At 34.9% G+C, this 25,021-nt stretch overlaps 2 protein-coding genes across 3 annotated transcripts; one reads left to right on the forward strand and one right to left on the reverse strand.

Moving 5' to 3' along the window:
- The first annotated feature begins 434 nt into the window (after positions 1-434).
- Positions 435-23,390, forward strand: Lk6 (MAPK interacting serine/threonine Lk6 kinase). Its single transcript, XM_089701194.1, has 8 exons — positions 435-801; positions 12,972-13,160; positions 14,906-15,147; positions 17,770-18,039; positions 19,240-19,461; positions 19,734-19,924; positions 20,216-20,382; positions 21,152-23,390. Exons 1-8 carry the CDS (start codon positions 765-767, stop codon positions 21,271-21,273), a joined length of 1,440 nt encoding a protein of 479 aa, XP_089557320.1. The 5' UTR covers positions 435-764; the 3' UTR covers positions 21,274-23,390.
- On the reverse strand, positions 8,083-10,616 carry LOC149484846 (uncharacterized). 2 transcript variants are annotated; one of them, XM_089701231.1, is made up of 6 exons: positions 10,100-10,616; positions 9,837-9,929; positions 9,435-9,500; positions 9,164-9,232; positions 8,742-8,816; positions 8,083-8,608 (listed from the first exon to the last, which is right to left on the reverse strand). In XM_089701231.1, exons 1-6 carry the CDS (start codon positions 10,191-10,193, stop codon positions 8,472-8,474), a joined length of 534 nt encoding a protein of 177 aa, XP_089557357.1. In that variant the 5' UTR covers positions 10,194-10,616; the 3' UTR covers positions 8,083-8,471. The 2 variants fall into 2 exon arrangements, with proteins under 2 accessions (XP_089557357.1, XP_089557358.1); XM_089701232.1 differs by lacking the exon at positions 8,742-8,816.
- Positions 23,391-25,021: the final 1,631 nt, after the last annotated feature.

Genomic DNA, 25,021 nt, shown 5'->3' on the forward strand with positions numbered 1-25,021 from the left:
TAAAAAGAATAATTTATAATCCAACAAAGATGATGCAATGCAACCATAATGCAACATGAATAGCTGAAAATAATAATATTACCTACCTAGGTAGGTATTATGTTTTAATATGTACTTAATACATGCATGACGTGTTACGATTTCTATAATTAGTAGGTAGGTATACCAAAAAATGAATACCTATTTATATTGAGTATCCTAAAGTTGATGATATAATAATGTTTGTATGTATGGGAATCTGAGCCATACCACGCCACACATCTTCATGGCATAACAACGAAAAAATTAACGACAAAAAATGTAAACACGTCAGCGGTGTGAGCGAGTACGCATGCGCGGCTCTAGAACCACAACAACGCACTCGCGGGGGAAAGAGCGTGGGGCAAGGGGTAATGCGATGTACGCCGCGATCTGCCGATGTCGAACCGAACCGCCGAACCGGCGATTCTTCAGTTGGATTTCAGAACATCGAACGGGCGGGCGTGTGTAGGATGGAGCGCTAACGACACCAGTAATTTTTAATTCCGCCTTCTAACAGTGTTTGTTTATACCTTCCGGCACGTTTTCCGTAAATCCTTCTCGACGGTGGTGCTTTATCAACTTTTTAGTTTCGGCCTTTATTTTCCATTATCTTCAACAAAGCGCCGTTCCGATTTCTCGTCGAGAAGGCGGCCGCACAAGTTTGAAAGCGGCTTTTCAAGAGTAGTACCACCTACTCGATAATTTTGTTGTCGTTGTATATTCAGGAAAATATCAATATCAAAATGGTGAAAAAGATCTCAGAAGAAAGTGTAGATAGCGGTAAGTTTAATGAATTATTTCTTTATGCTTTAATTTGTTTCCGCACTACGGGATTTTTATGTTTGTTTTCGATTGTTGTAATTTCATTCTACCCGCTGCATATTTTGTCGAACGATTTTTTTATCTTATAAGAAAAATAATCATACATGTAAAAAAAGTTATTTATAAACTTGTACAATCTCTTACTTTGCATAATTTCGACCGGTTTCCGATCTTTGACTAACGCGTAGTAGCTGGCGTCATCTTTTAGATTGGTGCTTTTAAATTGCCTATTTATAAACACTTTATTCGTAGAATTGTTGTATTTATTGTAATATGTGTGTATTTGACTATTTGAAATAGCGTTGGAGAGCGTTGTTTTGTAGTCATTTGGTTTATATCTTATCAGCATGTATTTGATGATCATTGATAAGAAAGACTGCAGTAATTCCAAAATTTTTGTATTTAAAACATACCCAGTAACAATCTTATTTTTATGGGATTTCGTGTATTCAAATGGTTTGAATATGGTTCACACGTGGGATAATAATGTATTTTTAACCGACTTCAAAAAAAAGGAGGAGGTTATCAATTCGGCCGGTATGTTTTTTTTTTATGTATGTACACCGATTACTCCGAGGTTTCTGAACCGATTTACGTGATTCTTTTTTTGTTTGATGCGGGATGGTGTCGATTGGTCCCATAAAAATTTTATTCGGATAGGCCCAGTAGTTTTTATTTTATAGGCATTTTTGTCTGTATTTGTAAATGTTGCAAGTGCAAGTTTGAAGTCGGTTGTTTTTAACGCAGTTATCACTTGTGTAGTTAAAGGTTGTAAACCTGACCACAGGCACTGAAAATTGCATGCAACGTTACAGTGACGCAAATCTTATTGCAGTTCTATTTAGAAATCCTTGAAATGAGCTTTCGTGGCCAGTTATGGATATTACCTACTAGTCGTGAGTCATAAAGCGTGCCGGAGTCTTATAAAGACTAAATAAATATCGTCTTATGTAATAAAAAGTTGTTTTTATGTTCATGATAATTATTATCCGTTGCTCTAATGCAAATGGTACTAACTAAATAAAATAAATCAATCATATTTAGTTGCAAATTTATAATATTTTCTGCTAGTTATCTTCAATGAGATCAATACGCCTATTAGCTATACTTACCTACCTAAATTTTTATTTTGTAGGTTCACAGGTACATACCTATTCGGTAAACAAATTGTTAGATTTGTAGAGATTTGTGTTCTCTAAATTGATATAGGTAGGTACCTACCTATATCAATTTAAGAGATATACCTATATGTAGTAGTTCCTACTGCAAATTATCAATTTAAGTAGGTATACAATGATTGACCATATAAGTATCATGATGAACGGATATCTTGTCGAATACAACTGAATTTGATACAATTTAAAATAACAAAGTTCACGTTAGTGCGGACTGCGGACGTTGACCGATTTCGTAACGTTGATATTTTGAAACGACTGTGCATGTGTTTATAAATACAAAATGTAAATATTGCTAAATGAGTTTACCACAATACTCAAATTTCATTTATCATGTGTTATTAAAATTTAATATATACCTACGTAGAAGTTTTTAATTTTTATTACGCTGCTGTTTTAAATAAGTTCATAAATTATCAACTTTAATGTTTCTGTTTTATCAGGTTTCGATAAAAACGCGTAGTTTTAACGTGTTTTCTAGCAATGGAACGTTGATTTGCAATGTCGAGTCGGTTAATTTTATGCAATTTCATTATTCTCACCATTTAATTCCAACATGGCCGCTGGAGCGCGACGCCCCGTTCATTGTCAAGGTCACCTAACACCAAACTGCGCACTAAGCTTGTGTAAACATAGCTATAATATATATAAGTACATACGTGGCACATACTTACAGACTGCTACATACTGTCTATAAAAGCGCCTATTTACAATGCAAAGCTAAGCGTTTGAACACAAATGAGCCGTTTATCAAGTCTGTGATAATGTAGTATGTACCTACGGGAATATAAAAGATCACGTGGTTTATTTTTATCTTTTGAACGAGGTTTTGCAAAAGTCTGAATTATTGGATATTGTTTAAAATTCTGATACTGTTAACTTTAACTGCGAAGATCGTGTTTATAAAATAGCATAAACATCCAAATATTATTAAAAATTACAAGTTACTTGTTAGTTTACTTTGGATGCAATTCACATGTGAAATAAACTGAAACTACAATTAAATTAATGAGCAACCTTGACCGTTACGAAATCTACAGCTGGCTATAGTAATAAGCCCACCCCCTCGCTAGTTTCTACCCCTTTGTAAATCGATTCTCGTGCGAAGTAGTATTTGCATACCAACTGTAAGCAGTTGCTTCAACGATACAGGTATATGTTCATCTAAATATAGGCAATGCAGGTTATACTTATTAGTTATTACAAACTGCGTTTTTCTTTATTGAATTGCTCTATGTAGGTGCTATGTAGTTGTTCAAACAAAAACATATTATATCTTCGTAGTGAACAGTATTAACAGATACGCTACTGGAGTGAAAAAATAGTTTAAGGGTGCCCCAAAAGCGAGAAAGGACGTTAAACTTTTAACATCTGTTTGTTATTTGGTGCCAGACCTAGTTGGCAAAATGTTTGACAACGTTTGTCGTTAACTACCCACAGAGTTACTGCTGTACAATATGATCTGCGTAAACGCAAATATTAGTGTCAACTGTCAACTCAAATCGTTCTTGTTAAACGGCACATGTATTCTTTGAACAGGTTACATAACAGAAAAGCACAAACTACAAAGCATAGACTACCTATATCTGTACCTTAGCCCGGGCACACATAAATTCGTTGTTCTTTCTTTACACCTATATTTAGAATTTTACCATAACTTCATTGTTTAAGGAGAAAATATCTTATTTGAAAGGACTCTCTTGAAGTCTGTAGCATTTTATTTTTAGGTTTAAAATATACATATACCGTCTTACCACAAAAAACTTAAGACAGGGTTTAACTTTAAGAGCTGGTTTTCTTTAACCCATTGAGCCCCGAACGGCCCGATCGGTCCACGAGCACGACACAATAGATTTTCTATTGTGTCTGTGATTCCGGGGAGTTATTACAGATCCCTGGTTTAAAGTTAGACTGTGTTTAAATTGTTTTGTGGTATAAGAACAATTATATTTAATCGGATTTTTATTGTGTCAATAAAATTGAAACTAAAGAAAAATGTAAGGTTGGTACTGTGCAATAGCTACAGTTCAATGCATTAAAGTGAGATTAGAAAGTAGAAATCAGTACGCCGTTGCCAGGGCGAAATACCTTGTCGTAAGCAAATTAATAATTTATAAAAATTATTTTGCAAGTAAAAGTATCTACTATAGATACTCCATTCAAATAAATAAGTAATTTGATTGCACTAAATTGGGAAAATTTTCTCATTACAAAGTTGATGTACAATTCAAAAAATATTTGGGTAAAATTTAGAGTAGTTCAGTCTCGATAGATTTAGGTTTTATTTAGGCAGACATGTTTTGTAATTATTGGTGTAGTTTTTACGTAATCAAACGCCACGTGGTGAGCTTACAGTCGTACATAACTATCACGCGGTGGACATGTGAGGCATTATGTGTTTTAGATAGACCTGAGTATTCACGCTGAGTATTCACTCTTGACCAGACAAAATAGTATAATGTAATACTTTATCTGGTCAATAGTGAATCTTAGACTAATTCGCACAGTGAAACCAAACCAATGGAAATAATTCTTGCTAAATTAGCGAACTAATAATCTAAAAGAAACATAAATTACTATTATTTGTACCATAACATATTATTTAGTACTATTATTATTTATTATTAGAGTCATCAGTCATGCAACCATAATATTGTGATAGTAAGAGTTGCAAAACACTTGACCTCTGTTATGTTCTTGGCATTTGATGTGAAAGTAATCATTCTCTTCCCCATTAAACCTAGATATTTTATGTCTCCGATAAATAACTTCAATGTCTTGATTGTGGGGTTTGTACGAGAGATTAATGACTATCGGAAATTGTGATATGTTGATCTTATAATCAGTATAACATAATCATTTACAATATTCCAATTTCTAGTCGATATAACATTCATAAAGCCCCAAGAAATACAAAGCGTAAATGAAATAATTTAGCACGTATTATTGATACCCGCATCTATAGAAATTTAAAGAATTTTTGGCAAACTATCTCATGCGTTTGACACCAATAATCTTGATTGACCTCATTCGGCGAGATAAGTCTCCAGGTGATTAAGTACTTTATCTTTTATATCACATATTGCAAATATTTGATGTAAAACAAATTGTGACAAATACCACCATTTTGCTCACCTTTTAAAATATCCGAAATAGCTCATGTGTGTAATTTTAGATATTTTTATTATGATTTGTACCATACATTTAATGTTTTAATGTTTCAAAATTCTTTGTGATCTACTCTATTTTCATTATTCACTGTCCGACTCTACGATAATACATTGACCGAAGATTTCGCGAGTAAAATCGTTAAATATTCCCAAGGTGATACGTGGGTGGTGTTCTTAACGAGATAAGAACTGGGTTTCTGTATCACGCAGAGTGACGTTTTTAGATTTTGTTCTAGCCTGACGCATAGTTAACACGAATTTCCTGATTCCACTAAGAAGTATTAGATTGATATGGTTATATCATGTCTGAGAATAGGACGGAAGCTAATAGTTTTATACCCTAAACATGAATATTGCGGATTAATACGAATAGTAAAAGATTTCAAGAAACATTAATAGATACATGTACTCTGAAAGTACAAACGTATTATTTTTAGACAGGAAGCAAAAAGCTACGATGCTTAATGCTCATCACCTTAATTGTATTTTTTGCGTTATGTATACTAAAGAAAGTAAATTGAATCGTATAGGAACAATAACAATTGTTGGCTAATTAATTCAGTCCACAAATAGATCTATTGGTATATTAACTAAGTAGATATACTTGTAAACAGGAAGCACATTGAAATGGGTGACTGTAAGTGGGCGTGCCTACGCCTGATTGTGACAATCGCGATTTTATTGCGCGTTTGCTATTATATGTATCCTGTTTTGTATGAATTACAGCGACCAATGGTTTTATGCTAATTTCGCCTGTTTTTTATTCGTCTAGAGACCATAGTTGTTTGACGGTTACGTCATGTGTTATCGATGACCAGGGAGGCCCGTAGCGAGGTCAGTTGTAATTAGCGATTAAATTTCGAGTCTGTTTTGACAACATGTGCTCATACCAAAGTTTGAAGCACGAAACTTTATACTAACTGCGGATATTATTGCAATAATTTTGTAGTTAAGGACAAAACATACAAGTTTTAGTTGATGTTCGAAGTTCGAGAACTAATATACCTATACAAAGTTTGGTTATTAAATTGATATAAAAAGTCCTAAGACATAAAGAGGAATAGTGATATAAATAACCTGTGCCAAAGCATAAAACTAATTTAAAAAGATTTGATTAGGTCGCGCCCCTTATGAGTTACAATTACATCATACAACCAAAAGTGTTATTCATATTTGTTTATACTATTTAATAAGTTCAAAACGGTAAAGGAATGTGTCCTTTGAGTCAAAGCAAGTAAAACAGCATTGTTAGTAAATACAACACGAGGCATAAATACTATCGATACAATATTGGCATACCTAATTATTCGCTTATCACATAAAATTAATGGTAAATGGGACTAAATTATTAAAAGTCACGCAACGGCCTTAATGTTCTATTACAAGACTTGTGTTGTGTTAAAGTGAACTAGTAATTGATTAACGATTTAATCAATGTTTCAATTTTTTTCTATGAATAATATTTAAAGTAATATTGTATAGAAAACTATTGTTTCATTGTTATCAAACCTTTTTCCATTTAAACCAACGTTCATGAAAGCGCATTTTGGTAATTGTTAATACCTATATGAATAACATTGTTTTCTACAAAGCAGTAATAGCTTCACAGTTTGCATTGCTTTTGAATCATTATAAGTTTATATCTTTTGTTATGTTGTACCTTTTACACGAAATAAAGCATATGCGTTCATTGTTATTCAAGCCCGTATCTTCTTTTGAAACAAAGACAGCTAGTAGGTGATGCATGTCGTTAATTCTTGTAGAGGTTTTTGGATTTATACGTATAAAATAAAAGTAAGTAATTCAATACTTTTGTATGTAGAAATCTTGAAGAGTACGTACGTCGTCGCTCAGTACAAGATATGATCTGCTTTTTGATTTCTTTGATACTTTCTCATATTATTTACAAAACTTGTATCTAATTTGATTGAAACACTCATAAACATGTTAAATAGAGAACTTAATGACGATGTTTATTATTTAAAGGGTACACGTCTAACATTGAGACGTGTTTGCTTGAAATTAGAATCTATGACTATGGCCCTGCAGTCGAGTGAACGCGTAACGTAGGTAGGCGCTCGGCGCATACGCAGCGGTGGGCGCGGCTATGGGTCGTTGAACCGGCTTTGTTTGCCAACTCAGCTGCAGTCACGTATCAGAATATTATCATTTGTGACGGCCGCTACTCGTTGATACAAATAGCTAATTGTTCGAGGGAACGATGAAATCAGGCTGAAAATTGTAAACATCTGTTTTAACAGATGTCGTGGCGCTTTGTGTATAACACACGAGAGAAAATTATCCCGTCATGTAATATAGCTTAGGTCGGGATCGTCAACGTTAATATTAGACGTTAATATTAGACTGAAAACAGTTATTTGTTTTTTCCGAGCATCATAAAATATACTTTTTAAACAGTGAATCATTTCGTAATATAACGCACAAATAATAATGTATTGTGTTTCAAGTTTTAAAATGAAAGTTTTACACAACAGGGCAGATACTCGTTACAATATGACGAGAATGGTTTGGAAATAAATACAGGGATTTAATATTCCAACTCGTACACGGTGAAACCACAAAAACAATGGCCCAACGCAGAAAGCGGTGAGAGCTATCGACCACAGATTAAGTATTAGTTACTACGTAACAGATGCGACAGTGATGTTTTCCATAGTTTCAGTTGGCCAGTTGTGGCGCTGCTGTAGCCTTATCAATTTTGACAGTAATAAGTAGTGTTGCCTACCAGTTCGATATCTATATCTGACTATCGATACTTTAGTGAGGTGCCCATTGTATCGATAAAAATACTACGTACTAGCACAGATTAAGTACTAGATATTAAGTAAGCTCCAAGCGTTATTATTGCGAATAGGTATTAAAAATAAAACAGATTTCGTTTTCAATGTTTATTTATTTAATGCTCTTTTTCTTAATTTATTTGTTTTATATTTCATTAAAGCAATTCTATGGATTCCTGCCATTTTTTGCACATATCTCTCCTCTATTTAAAATTTTATTTATAATATTGCTCCAGTTATGGACATGAACCCTAGCAATATATGTTAAAAACATTTTTTTTAAACACATATTGTGTGTTTTCTGACACCCTAACCAGGAAAACTCCAAATCTTGAATTTTTTCTCTTATATTTGCCCCAATTTTGTTTTGGATACAGTTATCGTTTAAATAATTATGTATTATACAACTTGCTTCCCTGTACAACACTAGAAGTTTGGAACTTGGATAAACTAAATTACTATTTTTTAAAATAGTAATTTAGTTACAATACTTCATTATTTCCATAGGCAGCAGCCTGTTTAAGATTTTGTGTGGTTGTTTTACCCAAACTATCAGCAGTTATTTTGGTTATTTGCTTCATAAATTTTCTTTTCTTTGGGCAATTTTTTTTCATAAAATCTGAAAACAAAATTTATGTTACAATTTATTTTGATGATTCATTGTGGTGGTGTGGTTAATAATAATAATTTTATCACTGAAAGAGATGTGAAAAGCACTTGTAATGTACATTATATTACTAATAATAAATTACCTTTACGCTTTTGTATGATACTCTTATTTTCATGAGTAGTTTTTTCTTCTACTGTGGGTTCAGTTAATATATTTCCTGAAAATAAAAGTTATTTTAGTATTTGTAGTGAGCCCATCCATACAAAGACAATTCCACAGTTCCTATTCAAATGTTATAAGCCCCAGATTTAAACAATGGCAGTTTAACTGTGAGATTGATAAGTCACATACAATAAACATATCTAAGTAACCACAAACTTAAAGATAGTGCAAGTGCACACTATACATATTGTGTGATCCTACATGTGTTAGTATATAATTTATGAACACCACATTTTTTAGCATCTGTCAACCTTAAAAAAAAACCTTTTTCTAAATCCCATGTCTCTTGCAATCTGCACTAATAAAATCAAAGTTAACCAGTAAATAAAACCAAATACTAACCTGCATCTTCACAAAGAGTATGAAATTCTATTTCTTTGCTTAAGGAACATGAAGTTTGGTCTGCCATATCTGTAAATCGGTAACAAAACAATTACTTTTAAATATAAAGTACCTACAAACATTACATACATATGAAACTTTGAATCTAATAACAGCTAATGGAATTCTCTTAAAAACAGCTTTAAAGTAAAATCTGAGAACATGAATAAAAAACTTACTAAAATTTACAAACATGGATTTATCAACCTATAAACTATCATAAATCACATACCTGTAGGTCTTTTCGTAACAACTGGAATAGCTGGAATGCATGATGGATGTTCATGATAATCATCACCTAAAACCAAAGAACTTATATAAATCTATACTATATATTATTATACTAATATTATAAAGCTAAAGAGTTTGTTTGTTTGTTTGAACACGCTAATCTCAGGAACTACTGGTCCAATTTGAAAAATTCTTTCGGTGTTAGATAGCCTATTCATCGAGGAAGATATAGGCTATATATCACCATGCTAAGACCAAAAGGAGCGGAGCCACGCGGGTGAAACCGTGGAGCACAGCTCGTAACTTATAAAATCCTATCCTGATTACTATATTATAATTTATGTTAAATATAATACCATATTATAGGATAGCTTAAATAAAAATTTGAGTGCATAATACATACCTGCCCTTCCAATGACCAACATATTATCTGTAATATTTTCATTCTCATCTGATTCCATTTTGTGATAATTGTGATCACTCAGAGCATTTTGTACTGTAACAAGTAAATACATATGTAACATTTAAAAATATAATTCAAACACAAATAGAAGGAATGTAAAGTATGTCAAAGTATTTGTTTGGAGCCATGAAACCTGTCTTACCAAATATCAGCTATTTACATAATTTTTAATCATGTTATTTATAGCTCCAGGTAGAACTCACCAGTTTCACTGGAAGACAGGGGCACGCCGTGCGCGTATTTCGTCATCCGTAAATAGGCATGGGTATGAATGCCTAAGCCTCTTGCCTTCTTCATCGAACTGATATCTATCGAAGTGTTTCTCACAAACGCGTTTGTGTCGAAGTTGATCTTTCGACAATCCGATGAGGGAGGAATTAGTGGGCACCAGAAAGGACATCCACAGGTTCCTCAAATAATCATTCTGCGGAAAACAAAAAAGCCGATTCGTCGCATTGGTTGCGGTGCCACCACCGACACAGCACTTTAATAGTCCCATAGCAAATTTAGCACTTCTTTACAGTAGAACACTAGTCTATTATATTGTGAAAATCGAGAAAAAAATAATTAAATTATAGACACAATGGTCGTTTCATTCAAATAAATGTCAATTGTCATAACATGGCTTCTCAAAATGGCGCCGTAGCCGGAAACAAGTAGAAACAAAAAAAAAAGTACAGGAAGTAATGCAGCGCCACAACTAGCCATTTTGAAACTAGGCTGTCAGGGCCCTGCTATCGACACTTATTGTTTTCGATACACGTAACCCTAAACATGTACCGATGATAAAATGGCTGCGAACTATGGCTGTGCGATTTGAAATGGTAACAGCACAGTATTACCATTATTTCCTACAGTAGTGCGACGAATATACTTGTGCAGAGAAACGGAGGGGAACTGGCGGGGGTCGGGCGACGCGGGCCGCGTAAAGCAAACACGCTTAGTTTGCTTTACCTAGCGCGAAAGGATGACGCAGTCGTATTTTTTGTGTAATAATTTTATTATACATAGGTACTTACATATTCTATTATGGCGCGCACAAACTGTTCGGTTTACGGATGTAAATCTACATTGAAATCCCAGAAGGAAACAATATTTCAGAAAGATTGTATTAATTGTATCTGTTGAATTAAAATCAAAGCTATGTATATGCTGTCCTCATTATTTTCTAATCAGATTGTACATCCCAATGCGAATGCATTACTTAGTTAAATGTTATAATATACAATTAAGAACATCCAAAAATAAAGTGTCCACGTAAATAATATTTAGCAGTGCAATATCTGTAATTATATATTTATGAACAAATAATTACATCAGATTTAATAATCGCAATTATTTTGAATGTACATATGAATAAAGATTTCATCATAATATTAATAATCACAATTGTTTTATTTCCCATTTGTTGCAACCCTAGCGTATTTTCGTGTTGCAGCGTAATTACCTACGCTGGCGGCGGCATCGCGCGACATCAAAGGCGATTCCTTACTGTAGGAAATAATGGTAATACTGTGGTAACAGGTTTGCTTATTACCGCGCATAATTTACTGGGAGTTCATAATGACAATCATGTTACAATTTACATCGTGGACATTAACACGAACTGCATTGAAAGTATGCGCATTCTAGGCTTATTCAATGAGAATTTCATAATTAAACTGTTAACATGTTTATGTATTGGTTTGATTTTGTTTTAAATGGTCTACGTTGATAATGAATTTTTAGGGATACGAGTTTGTAAAAATTCTTAAGTTTCCAAGATTTGTGAAAACGGTGAAAGTTGGACGAAAGTTTAGATGGCAATTATGTTAAAAGTCTACTCCTATGCCAAATGACAAACAAATAGACTGTGACTCGCGATTATATCTCACTATTGTGCTGACGCGACGTCCGCGTCGCCAGTAACAGTTAATTAAAACTAAAAAGTAAAGAGTATAAAGACACTTTATGTTCTAAATCGGTAAATGCGTAGTGTGGTAAGGGGCACATGAAAACATCTGCTCACCACTCCGTCGTTAATCGTTTAATTCCATAACTATTGCAATTGGATTATATCTGCAGTCGCGTGATTGCATAGACAGTGCACGTTTACCAAGAAAAGCAGATAATAGCATAACAGTCTATTTGCGGTAAAAGGACGTGTTCTTAATTAAGTTTGTTTGTGGTCCAGTAAAACAATAACTTTTGTGGTGTAGTTGTACCAACCTAGATTTTCAACTAAAATTCTATAAAAGTCTTATAATATTCAACCAATGTGTTCAATGTCTATTTCAGCGTTCGTGTTTTATTTTTACATAAATGTTTATACGGCTACTATAAATTTTTATCGACCTCGTTCAAAGTTTCAATAAGGTCTTCTATTTTTGTTTTATGGATTTACTGGCTAGTTTCAATTTACCAAAATTAAGCATGAGATTTATCTTTCCTGTAATCGATTTAACCTTACAGAATGCCATATACAATTTCGAAAGTTTGTTATCCGTGTTTGAAGTTTGTGTAGGAACATAAGCATCGGGTGAGGTGTTCCCTTGATCGAATTTCAAACGCCATACCTATATAATTGGTTAGATGAATAGAACCAGAATTACAAGAAACAAAACAAACAATTTACGAGTTCGAAATTCGTTACAAATAGTCTTATATAGCGATATATATAAAGAAGCGTCTTTATTTATATACTCATTGTTCGTGTTGCCATTGTTTTCATTGAATGTTTGTAATCACTCGCTGCTAATTAAAGCTCTTTCTTGTTCATAATTACGCGTTTTCTTCGTCTCCTGTATCCTAACAGTAGTAAGCTAGAGTAAACATGCAAAAGAAAATAAACAAAAACAATTCATTAATAACCCTCGAATAAGTTCTTCGTTTGTCCTTATCCAAACTATAATCTAATTCTCTACAAATTACATACAAATCCAAACAGCTGTTTTTGCGACAAAGAATAAAAAAACATACATGGATACAATCTTACAACTCGCAATTTTAAGCTAATTATAGTTGTTACGCAGTAATTATTTAAGTATTTAGTAATCTGTGGTTGAAGAAACTAATGTTATGTTTCCTTTGCTCCAGGCGTGGGTCGCGGCAGCAGTCAGTCAGGCAGCGAGCGCGAGACGGAGGAGGTTGTGAGGGGCCCGGAGGCGTCAGCGCCGGTGCCGATCCCCGACAGCGAGGAGCTGCAGCGCCGCAAGGAAGAGGCGCGCAGGAAACGCCGCAGGAAGAAGCGCTCCGGCAGCTCGGTGGTCACATCATGTTTCCAAGGTATGTGCATGTGAAACTAGTCCCTATGTTATATAGTTGGTAGCGTGGTGACTGGCTACATCGTGGATACAAGGTTATACGGGCCTTATATGTGTTGGTCTTAGAGCATCTTTGTGTGTAGGTAGATGTAGGATGCAAAAATAGATAATACGTGTGGTATTAGGGTAGTAAATGCTTGTGTGATCATTGTCTCCAGGGTTTGGAAATAATAAATAATCATTTGAGTAGTTCTGCAAGATTTTAAGATAGAATAGGCAGTAAATATATGTATTTAAATATGATAAAGTATAAAATACAATCATATTTATCCGTATTTAATATTTATTATTTATTGATATCCTCGAAGTGTTAATATGTCGGGAAATAATACAATTAAATAATAATCTTCTCGAATTGGCATTACATATTTATTACGATGTGCTGCAAATTCTAGGATATACAAATAACTTGAATGAATGTCAAGTTAAGCTCATAACTTGTGTGTAAATAATGAATCATTGCTAAAAATGAACCTTATATATATGTATATGCAAACGGAAAATAAGATTTGCTCAAATGCTCAAACATATAATTTTAACCATGATTCCTGTCGCGGTTTTACTGGTTTACTTAATCCGTGTTCCTTATTGAAATCGATTTTTTGTATAAGGTTGTTCATGTAAACGCCTCAGCCACGTTCAAAAATAAACTAAGTTATATTTGGATTTGGAACAACAAACACTATAAACTTCGGTCGGGGTTTTATACGGTTCGCAGTTTTTGGAAATTTGATTGAACTTTTACGTAATATTTTTAGTCCAAAAGCGACACAATGTACTCAAGAAGCAAGTTCATTTGAAAGGGTCACGGGCGTTGCAATGTGATAACAATGGCAATAAAATCTTTGTTTTACAGCTACCCGCCTTAATTGAAATGTTTTCATACGTTCAAGGTTAACTTTATTTGTGCCGCGGATTATGTACACAATTTATATCATTGTCATATAATGGAACTTTGGCTTTGTTATATGATGATATAGTTCTTTACAAAACATCAATAAAAAAATATGTTTCGTTTTATTTTTGTAGAAATTAATTGTATTTATGGACACTATTGTTGTCACAAAGGAAAGTCGTCAAAGACGTTTCTTAAACAGTAAATAATTATATGAAAACAATCTTTGGATCGGAGGCCAACTTAATTGAATTATATGAACAATTGGCACTAATCCATAAACATCACGCTAGCTCTGACGAAGCGAAAACGTCGACGAACTAAATTTACATATTAATCAAACAAAAGTCCAAAGCAAGTAGAATTCAGATTGCTATAGTACCGTTTTATATTCCACCCTAACTATCTAATGGCTACCCTTTGTTGAAGCCGTTTAATTCCCCTTTATTTATTACTGTACTTAAATGAAAGACTGCCCTTTCATGTACGTACTTACATAATGTTATGAACTAAATTAAAATCGACTTATTCAAGGATATTTGGTGCGTCAGGATTGATAAAAACTGAATCAATTCCAACGCACCAAATATATTCACCACTTCTTTTTGGATGTTCTTAACCTGGTGAAAAGAGACACAAGAAATCAAATCCTTTGTAACAGCTTAACTCATAAGCTCGAAAATCAGCAGGAAACTACACGATTGAATAACATCCTATACAGCTTTTACGCCGAAGACATCTGCTAGTGTCCCGTATTCCTCTGTAGATTGTAGCATATTCCACACATATTCATTTATATAATTCCTTTTTAGACTTGTACAAGTTAACCGGCGAGGTGCTCGGCGAAGGCGCGTACGCCTCGGTACAGACATGCGTGAACATCTACACGGGCCAGGAGTTCGCCGTCAAGATCATCGACAAGGTGCCGGGGCACGCCCGCGCCCGGGTCTTCCGCGAGGTGGAGACCTTCCACTACTGTCAGGGCCATCCGAATATAATCCAGCTCATTGAATTCTTTGAAGACACCGACAAGTTCTATCTTGTCTTTGAAAAGGTGAGTGTCGTATACCGTAGTGATTTTTTTTATTACACGCTTTATATTAGCTTCACCTGTATGTTTGTAACCGACTTCTTTGGGCGCGATTTTGACCCACTTTAAACGGCCAGATTTCGTTCAAACTTTGTAGATTTATTGAGGACCGATGACAATGCACTAATTTGATAAAATTTTCTATTTTTTAGTTCGGTTTTCTATAAAAAGTGTGTTTTTTAGTTTTTAAACTATTATTTTAAACTGAGTTATAAAACTGAAATATTAACAAATACCTTACCACATCTTCGCTTACTAGGCGCGCAAGTCAAGCAGTTCCTTATAGTTAAGCTGTTCCATATAGTATTAAATCAGATCTTTCTTTTGATACTTCTTACAAGTTAGTTGTTCCATATAGTAATAAAAAAAAACACCTTGCAGTTTTCAGTTAGCTTAGTGATAGGATATGTGAATGAACGGAAACATTATTATCGCATTGGGGCTATTGTAAATCATTTGTAAACAGATAAACAATATAAACAACAATCGATCATACATAATGCAGGTAATCGAATGACGAATATTCTTTATCGGGAAAATACAACAAAACAATAATATTTGTATACGTATTATTTGTTGGAAAGTAGATTGGATTATAAGAAATTCGATGACAATGATATTTGTCGATAAAGATGTATTGATTGTGTCGTCTGTCGTTTGTTGACGTCAGCTACGTTGCGGATAGTGTAACAATATTCTAGAATGTGATTTAAATTAAATGCATGAAAATGAAAGTGTTAATTAATTAAATTCACTTGTGCATTAAATAATTCAGTAATTGAGATACTTTGAAAAAACAAAAGAAATAAAGAAACAAAACATTATTTACTTAATAGAAAAAAAAAGTAATTGTAACAACTATATACACCGCAAGTAGAACAAACAGTTAAACAAAAATAATAGATATTTAAGCGAATTGAATAAGGCAAAAGAACCACGCTCGACTACAAACTACAAAGTAATACAAAATATATTCAGAGTACAGTTAATGTTTTCCAAAATTATATGCAGGATCGGTTAAGTTTCACAAACAGGAACCAATGTTGAATTCCTATCATGTTTAAAGGGTGGCATTAAGGTAGCATGCTAAGTGGCGACACAAGTAAATCTCATTAAAATTGAATACATCAGATTTAACTTGTAAGGCCTCTGGTAACCAGAGCATCGATATTCACCGCGTCATATTACAATGTTGCAATTTTTCATACTCAGCACGCTTGAATGCAGGTACCTATTGAACATATTTTTTTAACACTAAACAAATACATAATTGCATAGTAAAAATTTAAAATTAAAAGGCAATGACTTTATATATTTTTGTTTGTTAGTTTATGGTTGTTGAATTGAAAAATGCTCACAATAAAATGCAATTTTGCAAGTACTACATATTTTAATTGAAGTAGGTATTATAAGAAACTAAAGTGCCATCCGACTGCGGAAAATAATAATCGGCTAAAAATAACAGTTCGAGTTGTGATGAAAATATTTGTAAATATTTTTTTATGATAAGGAAGTAGATACGAAGGAGCTGTGATTAAATTGATGGGTTTATCAATGTTTGGATAGAGAGGTCAACGTTTGCGCAAGTAAGGGTTACGCGATCATCTCATGATTTACTTGTATATTATTTTTAATGTAAATATTTATCAGTTCATACCAGATAACGTTGCTTACTAAAAATAATTTATATGACGTGGATAGCAACACTTTAAATTTAAGGCAAAGAAACCTTATTTCTGTTCAAGAAAATGTTTAAAAGAATACTGTATTAGCAACTAAGATGTTTAAGGTCTCTCGATCAAGGTAGGTAGCATAATATTACTAGATAACTGTATACGATAAACAATGAATTGAAATTTAAACATATCTATTCCAAGGCTACATTACATTTCAATATTCATTTATTCTAAGAATCAATAAAAACATCTCTAATATAGAACATTTATGGAAATTGTTACATTAGCCAGTCGTTCACAAGTAGATCTATTGATAATAATAATAATAGATATATAAGAGCATTATCATTAATTACTTGTCCATACAAGGTAGTTTCCTAGTTTCCTCTTTGTGCAATAGTGTTGACAATAAATTAGATGTTCTTACATTTATAACATCAGTAGGTATGCGTCAATGCGTAAACGTGGCGTCAGCTTAATTGGATTTAATATTAATTAATCGAACAAAACAAAAAAAATATTTAAATCAGCTGAGTCATTTTCGAGTTTAGGTCAGACTAACGGAAATTAATTATATGTATTATTCTCGATTACGTATTTAATTTTCGCGTTACATTTTACATTGTGTTTGAATAAATAAAACTTTAATTACATATGTGTTAATTTTTAAACAAAAGAAATTGAATAATATAAATTATAATCACCATATTTTTTTATAAAGTATTTGTGACTTATAAAATAATTATGTACTTGCTACACTTTAAAATACAATGTTACAATGGTACCCACACACATAAATCTACCCATATAGTTTACCCACATATTACAGCATCTGAATACATATAGCAAAGCTATGACCACCTAACGATCCCATAAGTTACAAGATCTATAAATGTATTCTTCCTTGCAGATCAACGGCGGCCAGCTTCTATCGCGCATACAGGAGCACCAATTCTTCTCAGAGCCGCAAGCAGCGGAGATAGTGCGGGAGATAGCGAACGCACTGCACTTCCTCCACGGCAAGGGCGTGGCCCACAGGGACCTGAAGCCCGAGAACATTCTGTGCGTGTATCGGGACAGGCTCTGCCCTGTGAAGATATGCGACTTCGATCTGGGCAGCGGGATAAGCTTCACGTCGAGCCTCGCTAGCCCGCTGGCCACGCCTCAATTGATGACACCGGTGAGTTTTTAACATATGAATGAAAAAATAGAACTCAGAAACTGTCAATTACCTATTTATAACACTGTTTATTTCATATACTGACTGTTCACACACTTTGTGACTGTCTTATTTAGAAAAATATTACAAAAACCCTGTTATTAAAACATACTTATTTATAATTGGAAAATTTACTTACCTATCTTCGCACTAGGATTTCCTATGTCGTGTATAATTTCTAAATGGTTCTAGTGTAGAAATAAGCACAAAAAATTGTTTTCACAAAGTTTTATCGCATAAGAAATATCGTGTTTTTAACCCCAACGACCCCAACATATCTTTTTAACCTCAAAGCTAACATGTGTCATATTGCTAAATTCGGTAAATTATTCGTACTCATATTTGGTAGCTGCTAATCATGATGATAAGTGAATAATTTTATTATGGAATATAAACATTAATTGACTTGTTTATAGCACGATATTGTACACATAATTACATGAAATGATTTAAAAAAATAGAGTATTAAATATGACGGTTAATTGTGTTTACAAAACTGTATTCAATACAGTTAGAAGCTGAAAGTTTTTGTTCAAAGTTGAGCTATTTATTATCTCTGTAAACATTTTAGAATGTTGATAAAACATCGAAAGCTAGAATGTTTGTGTAAAGAATAAGTAAGCATCAAGGTTGAAATATCAAATGAGGTCAAATTGTGCGAGATAGCAGTCATTTAACAATAGATTGATTCATGAATAATTTACAGAGTTGTTGTCAGTAAATGTGGGAGGCTTTTTTTAAAACATATTATTCTAACTACATTTATTTATATTCAGATTTAATAAAAGTTTAAACTTAATTTCGGCAGTCAGTTACTACTTATTTCTTTCACTACTATTAATAGTCAGTCAGTACTAATATTATTATATTAATTATATCAATTTACATAATATTTTGTTAAAATAATCACAAAACGTCTACAAATGAACAAACAATCCTTACATTAAAAAAATATCTCCCAGTTCAACAAGTTATCAATGACATTTTTCCACTTCAGATTCTGCGTTATTTATCATATCTATTTATTTATTTATTTATTAAAAAGGTTCATCACCAGTTGTTACATATTATGTATCATTCACGTAAAACAGTAACATAGGATTTACACATTATTATGCACAACCATCTAAATTATCTAAATAATTTTGTCCGTTGTCACAGGTCGGCAGCGCGGAGTTCATGGCGCCGGAGGTGGTGTCGCTGTTCGCGGGCTCCGCGGCGACGCACTACGACAAGCGCTGCGACTTGTGGTCGCTGGGCGTCATCGCGTACATCCTGCTGTGCGGCTACCCGCCCTTCCGCGCCAACTGCGGCGCCGACTGCGGCTGGGAGCGCGGCGAGAACTGCCGCGCGTGCCAGGACCTGCTCTTCACTTCTATACAGGTACTGTGTATGCAGGTGCAACATGTGGCAGTTAAGTTCTAACTAGCTTTCTGCCCGCGGCTTTGCTCGCTTTGTTTAAAATCGAATGAATTATATTTAAAAGCTTCCTCGATAATCACTCTATCTAGGAAAACGCGTTCAAACCCGTTGCGTTTTGTTTAATATAGGAACAGTTAGACAGCGACAGCGACTTTGCTTTATACTATGTATTGATATAATTTTAGTTTCTCTGAAAATCTTAACATATAATAATTGCTATGTTTTTTCAACAGGAGGGCAGATATACATTCCCGGACGAGGAGTGGGCGGGCATATCGCACGAGGCGAAGGACCTGATCCGGCAGCTGCTGGTGCGCGAGGCGTCGCACCGGCTGAGCGCCGAGCGCGTGCTGCAGCACGGCTGGCTGCGCGCCGCGCGCACCGCGCCCGCCCGCCCGCTGCAGACGCCGCTCAACATCAAGCGGTGAGTGTGCACCAGCCTTAACCGCGGACATATAGATACAACAACGCACAATATCATGAATGTGCACCGGCCTTTAGAACCAGCCGTTACTATACCGCGGACGCGAGGGTACGGCAATGCACAATATCAAGTAATGAGAGTGTAAAGTCACACTCTGTCAAATCTTTAGTACACAGTTAATTACTTCTTTACATGAAACGACTTCACAAATTAGTTTATATTATTAAATACCTATTAGTTATAATTTATTTTAAATAAAAATAATAAATAATAACAACAACCGTCCAACAGGAACATGTCGGCGCGAAACTTATCGAACTTCGCGGAGTCAGCGATGGCGGTGAACCGAGTGATACAGCAGCACTTCTCGATGAACTACTCGTACATGGAGCGGCCGCCGCTGCGCTGCACCAAGTCGTGCCAGCCAGATCGACTCATCGAGGAAATTGAGCGGGCAGGTGCGTTGTGAATGATGGCTTTATTAAAGTAGTTTTATAGACTAGGTTTCCGCCCGCGGCTTCGCCCGCGCAGTCAAAGAAAAACCCGCATAGTTCCCGTTCCCGTGGGATTTCCGGGATTACACCATTTTCCCGGGATAAAAAGTAGCCTATGTCCTTTCTCGGGTATCAAAATATCTCTATACCAAATTTCATGCAAATTGGTTCAGTAGTTAAGGCGTGATTGAGTAACAGACAGACAGACAGAGTTACTTTCGCATTTATAATATTAATATTAGTAAGTATGGATGAAACTTTGACAAAGATAATCAAGATAATTTCCTAATTGGGTCCAATATAAAATCATTTCTTTTGAAGTTTAGTTTACAGTCAAGTCAGGTCCTTATTATAGTAAGCAGTACAGCTTGTTAATTAATAGTTTTGCTAAAAAAGTACCTATTACAAGAAACTAAATTTACAATGTCGAGATCTTTCTTGTAATTTTATCATTCATTTTTGTAATTTTTTGAAGTGAAACTTCTTTATCGGGGTTGGACAAAAATTTAGTGTAACATTTTTGCGTTACGCCGTACGTCGTACGTGTGACATTTTTGCATTACGCCGTACGCGTAACAGTTTTGCGTTACGCCATACTCGTGACATTTTTAAGGTCATAAAGAAGTTTCACTTCTTACGTGTGTACTTTAGTACACGCATACATTTTTTTTCATTTTAGTTATGATACAAATAATATTTTGGACATTATTTTGATACAAGTCTGTCTTTCTAGGTGTGGCCCTGCAGACTATGGCGGTGAGCGGCGACTACTGCGCGCCGCTGGGGCTGTCGCCGCCCACCGAGTCGCAGCTGCTGCGGCGCCGCCTGCAGGACAAGCCGCTGCCCGTGCACTAGCCGCCGGCTGCGTGCTGGCTACTAGCCGCCAGCTGCCGGCTAGCCACCGGGCACGTGCTGCTAGCTGCCGGCTAGCCACCGGGCACGTGCTGCTACACGCCAGCCGCTGGACACCGGCGGCCCGCTGGCTGATATCCGCCAGCTAGTTGCAAGTTGCTAGCCGCTAGCCGCCACCCATCGGCCATGTGCCGCTAGCCGCCAGCTGCTAACCGCTAGCCACTTGTCATTAGCCGCCTTCCGCTGGCCGCTAGCAGTCAGCCAGCAGTCAGCCGTCGTACTAGCCAGCTGCTCCCGCGACGCCCTAGCTTCACTGAACATTGATGATAACTAGTGTCTGGACAGATGAAGACGAAATATTCATTGATTTAAACTGTTCTATGCAGACGGTGAATTGAAAATAGAAATATTATTCAATACATAATATGTAACAGTTGAAAAACTAACTGTACCTGAAATAAAGTTCATGTGCCTTTAATCTTCTGACTTGTGCCTAAACAAATAGAATGGGACACACTGATTTTGAACACAGAAAATTTTATCCGTGATGACGCAGCAGAATAGTGAAGCTAGGGTTCTATAAATAAATGCGTCAACATCGCTACGTTGTTAGAGCGAATCTTAACTGTAGAGTATCTACCGTCGCAAGATTACCGACTAGCCCGACTCCGGGCGGCCGTCAGCGCTCATTTTGGTTAATATGAAAGACTAAAAATATACTAGATCACCGAGTTTATGGCCAATACTGAGCGTCTGATCCAAATTCACCCTGTAAGCCGAGTGTGCGCAGTATTCGGCGAATGTTGAAGCGATGCGGCGAGACGCGGCTGTGCCCGTCACATTCCATCGAGCACACGTCCAATGTGATAGCGAGTGACTTGCGATCCATCGTGCCACGTGACGCGATCCATCGTGCCACGTGACGCGATCCATCGTGAAACTAATCGACACGCGACGCGCCAGTCGCACTCCGGTCGCACGACCCGTCGCACGGCTGTGGAGTCGCATGTAGACTGTGCCAATGGTTATATCCACCAGTGATAGATCCGATCGCAATTCTACTGTGAACGGTACTTAGAACTGTAACAGTTTTATTTGAGCCTTTTAAAGATATATTTTTATGAATAAATAAAAACGACTGAATAGTTTTTATCGATGTAGAGTATTTTGTGAGTTTATGTTGAGGCGGCCCGCCGCCGAGACCGTCCCCGGTCGATAAAATCGTATTATATTGAGATAGTTGTGCTGATCTACATACTTTATTACTGCTACAGATAAATATTTTTTTTTTGGATTTATGAAATCCGTTATGAAATTGAGCTTGTGTGATTGCCTTTTGTTCGTGGCCTATCCAGCAATAAAATTAAATTTTTGTTTACTACGATAGCGTTTTCGGATACTAGTCTGTATATGTGATTGTTTTTGCATTTTTACCAACGATGGAAAAACCACATCTCATTAAGTAAGATTCAATCAATCTAAGTTTTTTATATGAGAGTTATAAGGACAATAAGTGACATTGATGCCTTCGTCAAATATTGTATGTCGTGTTTTGGTGCAATACTGCATTGCTTTATACATTAGAATATTAGTCCCCGTGCGTACTAACACTCGAATATGTAAAGGAATGTACGACGATCAAATAGTGGTTGTATATTTGGCGGAGTTTACGGAAGGTCAGAGTGTAATTGTGCAAATATCTTGTGACGTGATTTCGTTTACTTTGGGCACTGAAGGGCTGTAGAGATGTCATATGTTATTGACTTATACTGTGTTGGTTAAGTGTTGCATGGGGTTCCATGGGACTGCCATAATATTGTGATCAGTTTGAATACTTTTATATTGCTGAAAGAATGAAATGTTAAGCTAATGTTAAGATAGACATGCTAGATTGTAATCCTGCGTACACTGATTGGAAAAAGTAACACGTAGCGATATATTGTTGATATTGTTTTATATAAAATTATTGTCATTATTTTTCTCAAGTAAAATTTATTTACCCAACCCGGTGGCTTTATCCAATCAAATCTAATTATTTACGCAGAACTTGTTAAATTTTTTGTTTACAACTAAAATTTTGATTTAAAACTGTCATTGAAATACAAAATGTTTGAATTTCATCCTGTTTTTTATTTTAACTGTATTTTTCCTATCCTAAGTACCTACAAAATTCAATTCATTTTGAAGTTGATCATGCCTTTTTTTATTACTTATTTAGTTTTAGTTCTATAGCATTAAAAATAAAACAAAATGATTATAAATATATGTCTTTGAATAAAATTAATGAAAAGAATAAAAACAAAATGAGTCCGCGTTCGAACCTACCGAATTATAGACATATGGCCGTTCTGTGGCGACGCCTGACTACCTCTGCCACCCATGATCCCAATAATAATTTCAAAATTAATCAATAAAATTATTTATCAAATCAACCATTAAATCTTCTTATATATAAAATTCTCGTGTTACAATGTTAGTCTGCATACTCCTCCGAAACGGGTGGACCGATTCTCATGAAATTTTCTGTGCATATCGGGTAAGTCTTGAGAATCGGCCAACATCTATTTTTCATATGTACCACGGGCGAAGCCGGGGCGGACCGCTAGTAATATATATAAATTATAAATCCATAATAGTTAACCACCTAGAAGGTAAAACTTTTATTCTTCCATCTTATTATTTATTTATTGCATCTTGGTTTTCCTAAATCCCTAGTTAGCTTGTTTTGACTTTTGACTACCATTTTAAAGCAGTACCTATATTAAATAAAGGCTTTTTTGGCACTTGATTGTAATTGATTTCAGCTAATGTTTAAGAAATAGTAAGCAAGCAACAATTATGGATTACTAGCTGTTGTGCCGCGGGGTTTCACCCACGGACGAACCCGCGGCATTAGCATGTATTAATTCTATGTTAGGTACGAAAGTCGAAAGATGAACAAACTTATATGATACATAGTAATTACGCAGTACGCGCCACGAAAAAAGTATACAAGTTGGCTTCTTAAAATAATATACTGTATTGCCAGTATTATGTATGTATTTTTTTATTTTATTCAAATACCCTCATTCTGAGGAAGTTCTGAGCGAAGCACGAGGGGAGAATATACGAGATAAGGGTTATAGAAAATACAGCTTCATTGCTTACTTCACGCTTACTTGCTCTGTGGCGTTGATTATGGATGTCAATTTATATATTGAAGTGAAACTTCTTTATCGGGGTTGGAAAAAAATTTAATGTAACATTTTATCGTTACGCGTGACATTTTTCCGTTACGCGCCATCTTGATTGGACGTATTTCTGTAAAATTGCATATAGTAAATTATTTTTTGAAAAATAAGGTCATAAAGAAGTTTGACTTATTACGTGTGTACAGTGTACACGCACACATTTTTTATTTTTTTTTTATTCAAGAGTATCGAAAATATTAAGATTATAACTTTACTCTATTAAGTATTATTTTAAATGGTTTATCAGTTTTCATAGTTTAGTTAGTAATGGTGGTGTTGGTGCTTATGTTGGTGTGTGAAGTGTGAATTATCCAGTAGTATTAGCAGTATTGTTCGTTACAGAGAGCCTATTTTTACTATAGACATAGAATAGTTAATACATATAGAGTTCAACTTGGAAGACTGGATAGAATATAATATACTGTATACTGTTATACTCACTTATACTGTTAAATCAAAATAAAGAAGTCAACACACGAAAGAATTATTAATGGTAAAATATGGAAGAGTTACGATAAATA

The sequence above is a fragment of the Colias philodice genome, chromosome 11, assembly GCF_061535455.1.
Source record: "Colias philodice isolate Cphi_HAF_F1 chromosome 11, ilColPhil1 Martin Lab GWU primary, whole genome shotgun sequence".
Taxonomy (NCBI): Eukaryota; Metazoa; Arthropoda; class Insecta; order Lepidoptera; family Pieridae; genus Colias; species Colias philodice.

Excerpts from the sequence above, each read along its gene's own strand:
- LOC149484846 (XM_089701231.1), bottom strand. The coding sequence starts at position 10,193 with ATGAAGAAGGCAAGAGGCTTAGGCATTCATACCCATGCCTATTTACGG. Across the intron at positions 9,930-10,099 it reads CCTGTCTTCCAGTGAAACTG|TACAAAATGCTCTGAGTGAT; the intron begins GTGAGTTCTACC and ends TACTTGTTACAG. Across the intron at positions 9,501-9,836 it reads GTTGGTCATTGGAAGGGCAG|GTGATGATTATCATGAACAT; the intron begins GTATGTATTATG and ends CTTTGGTTTTAG.
- Lk6 (XM_089701194.1), top strand. The coding sequence starts at position 765 with ATGGTGAAAAAGATCTCAGAAGAAAGTGTAGATAGCG. Across the intron at positions 15,148-17,769 it reads TCTATCTTGTCTTTGAAAAG|ATCAACGGCGGCCAGCTTCT; the intron begins GTGAGTGTCGTA and ends TCTTCCTTGCAG. Across the intron at positions 19,462-19,733 it reads TGCTCTTCACTTCTATACAG|GAGGGCAGATATACATTCCC; the intron begins GTACTGTGTATG and ends TTTTTTCAACAG.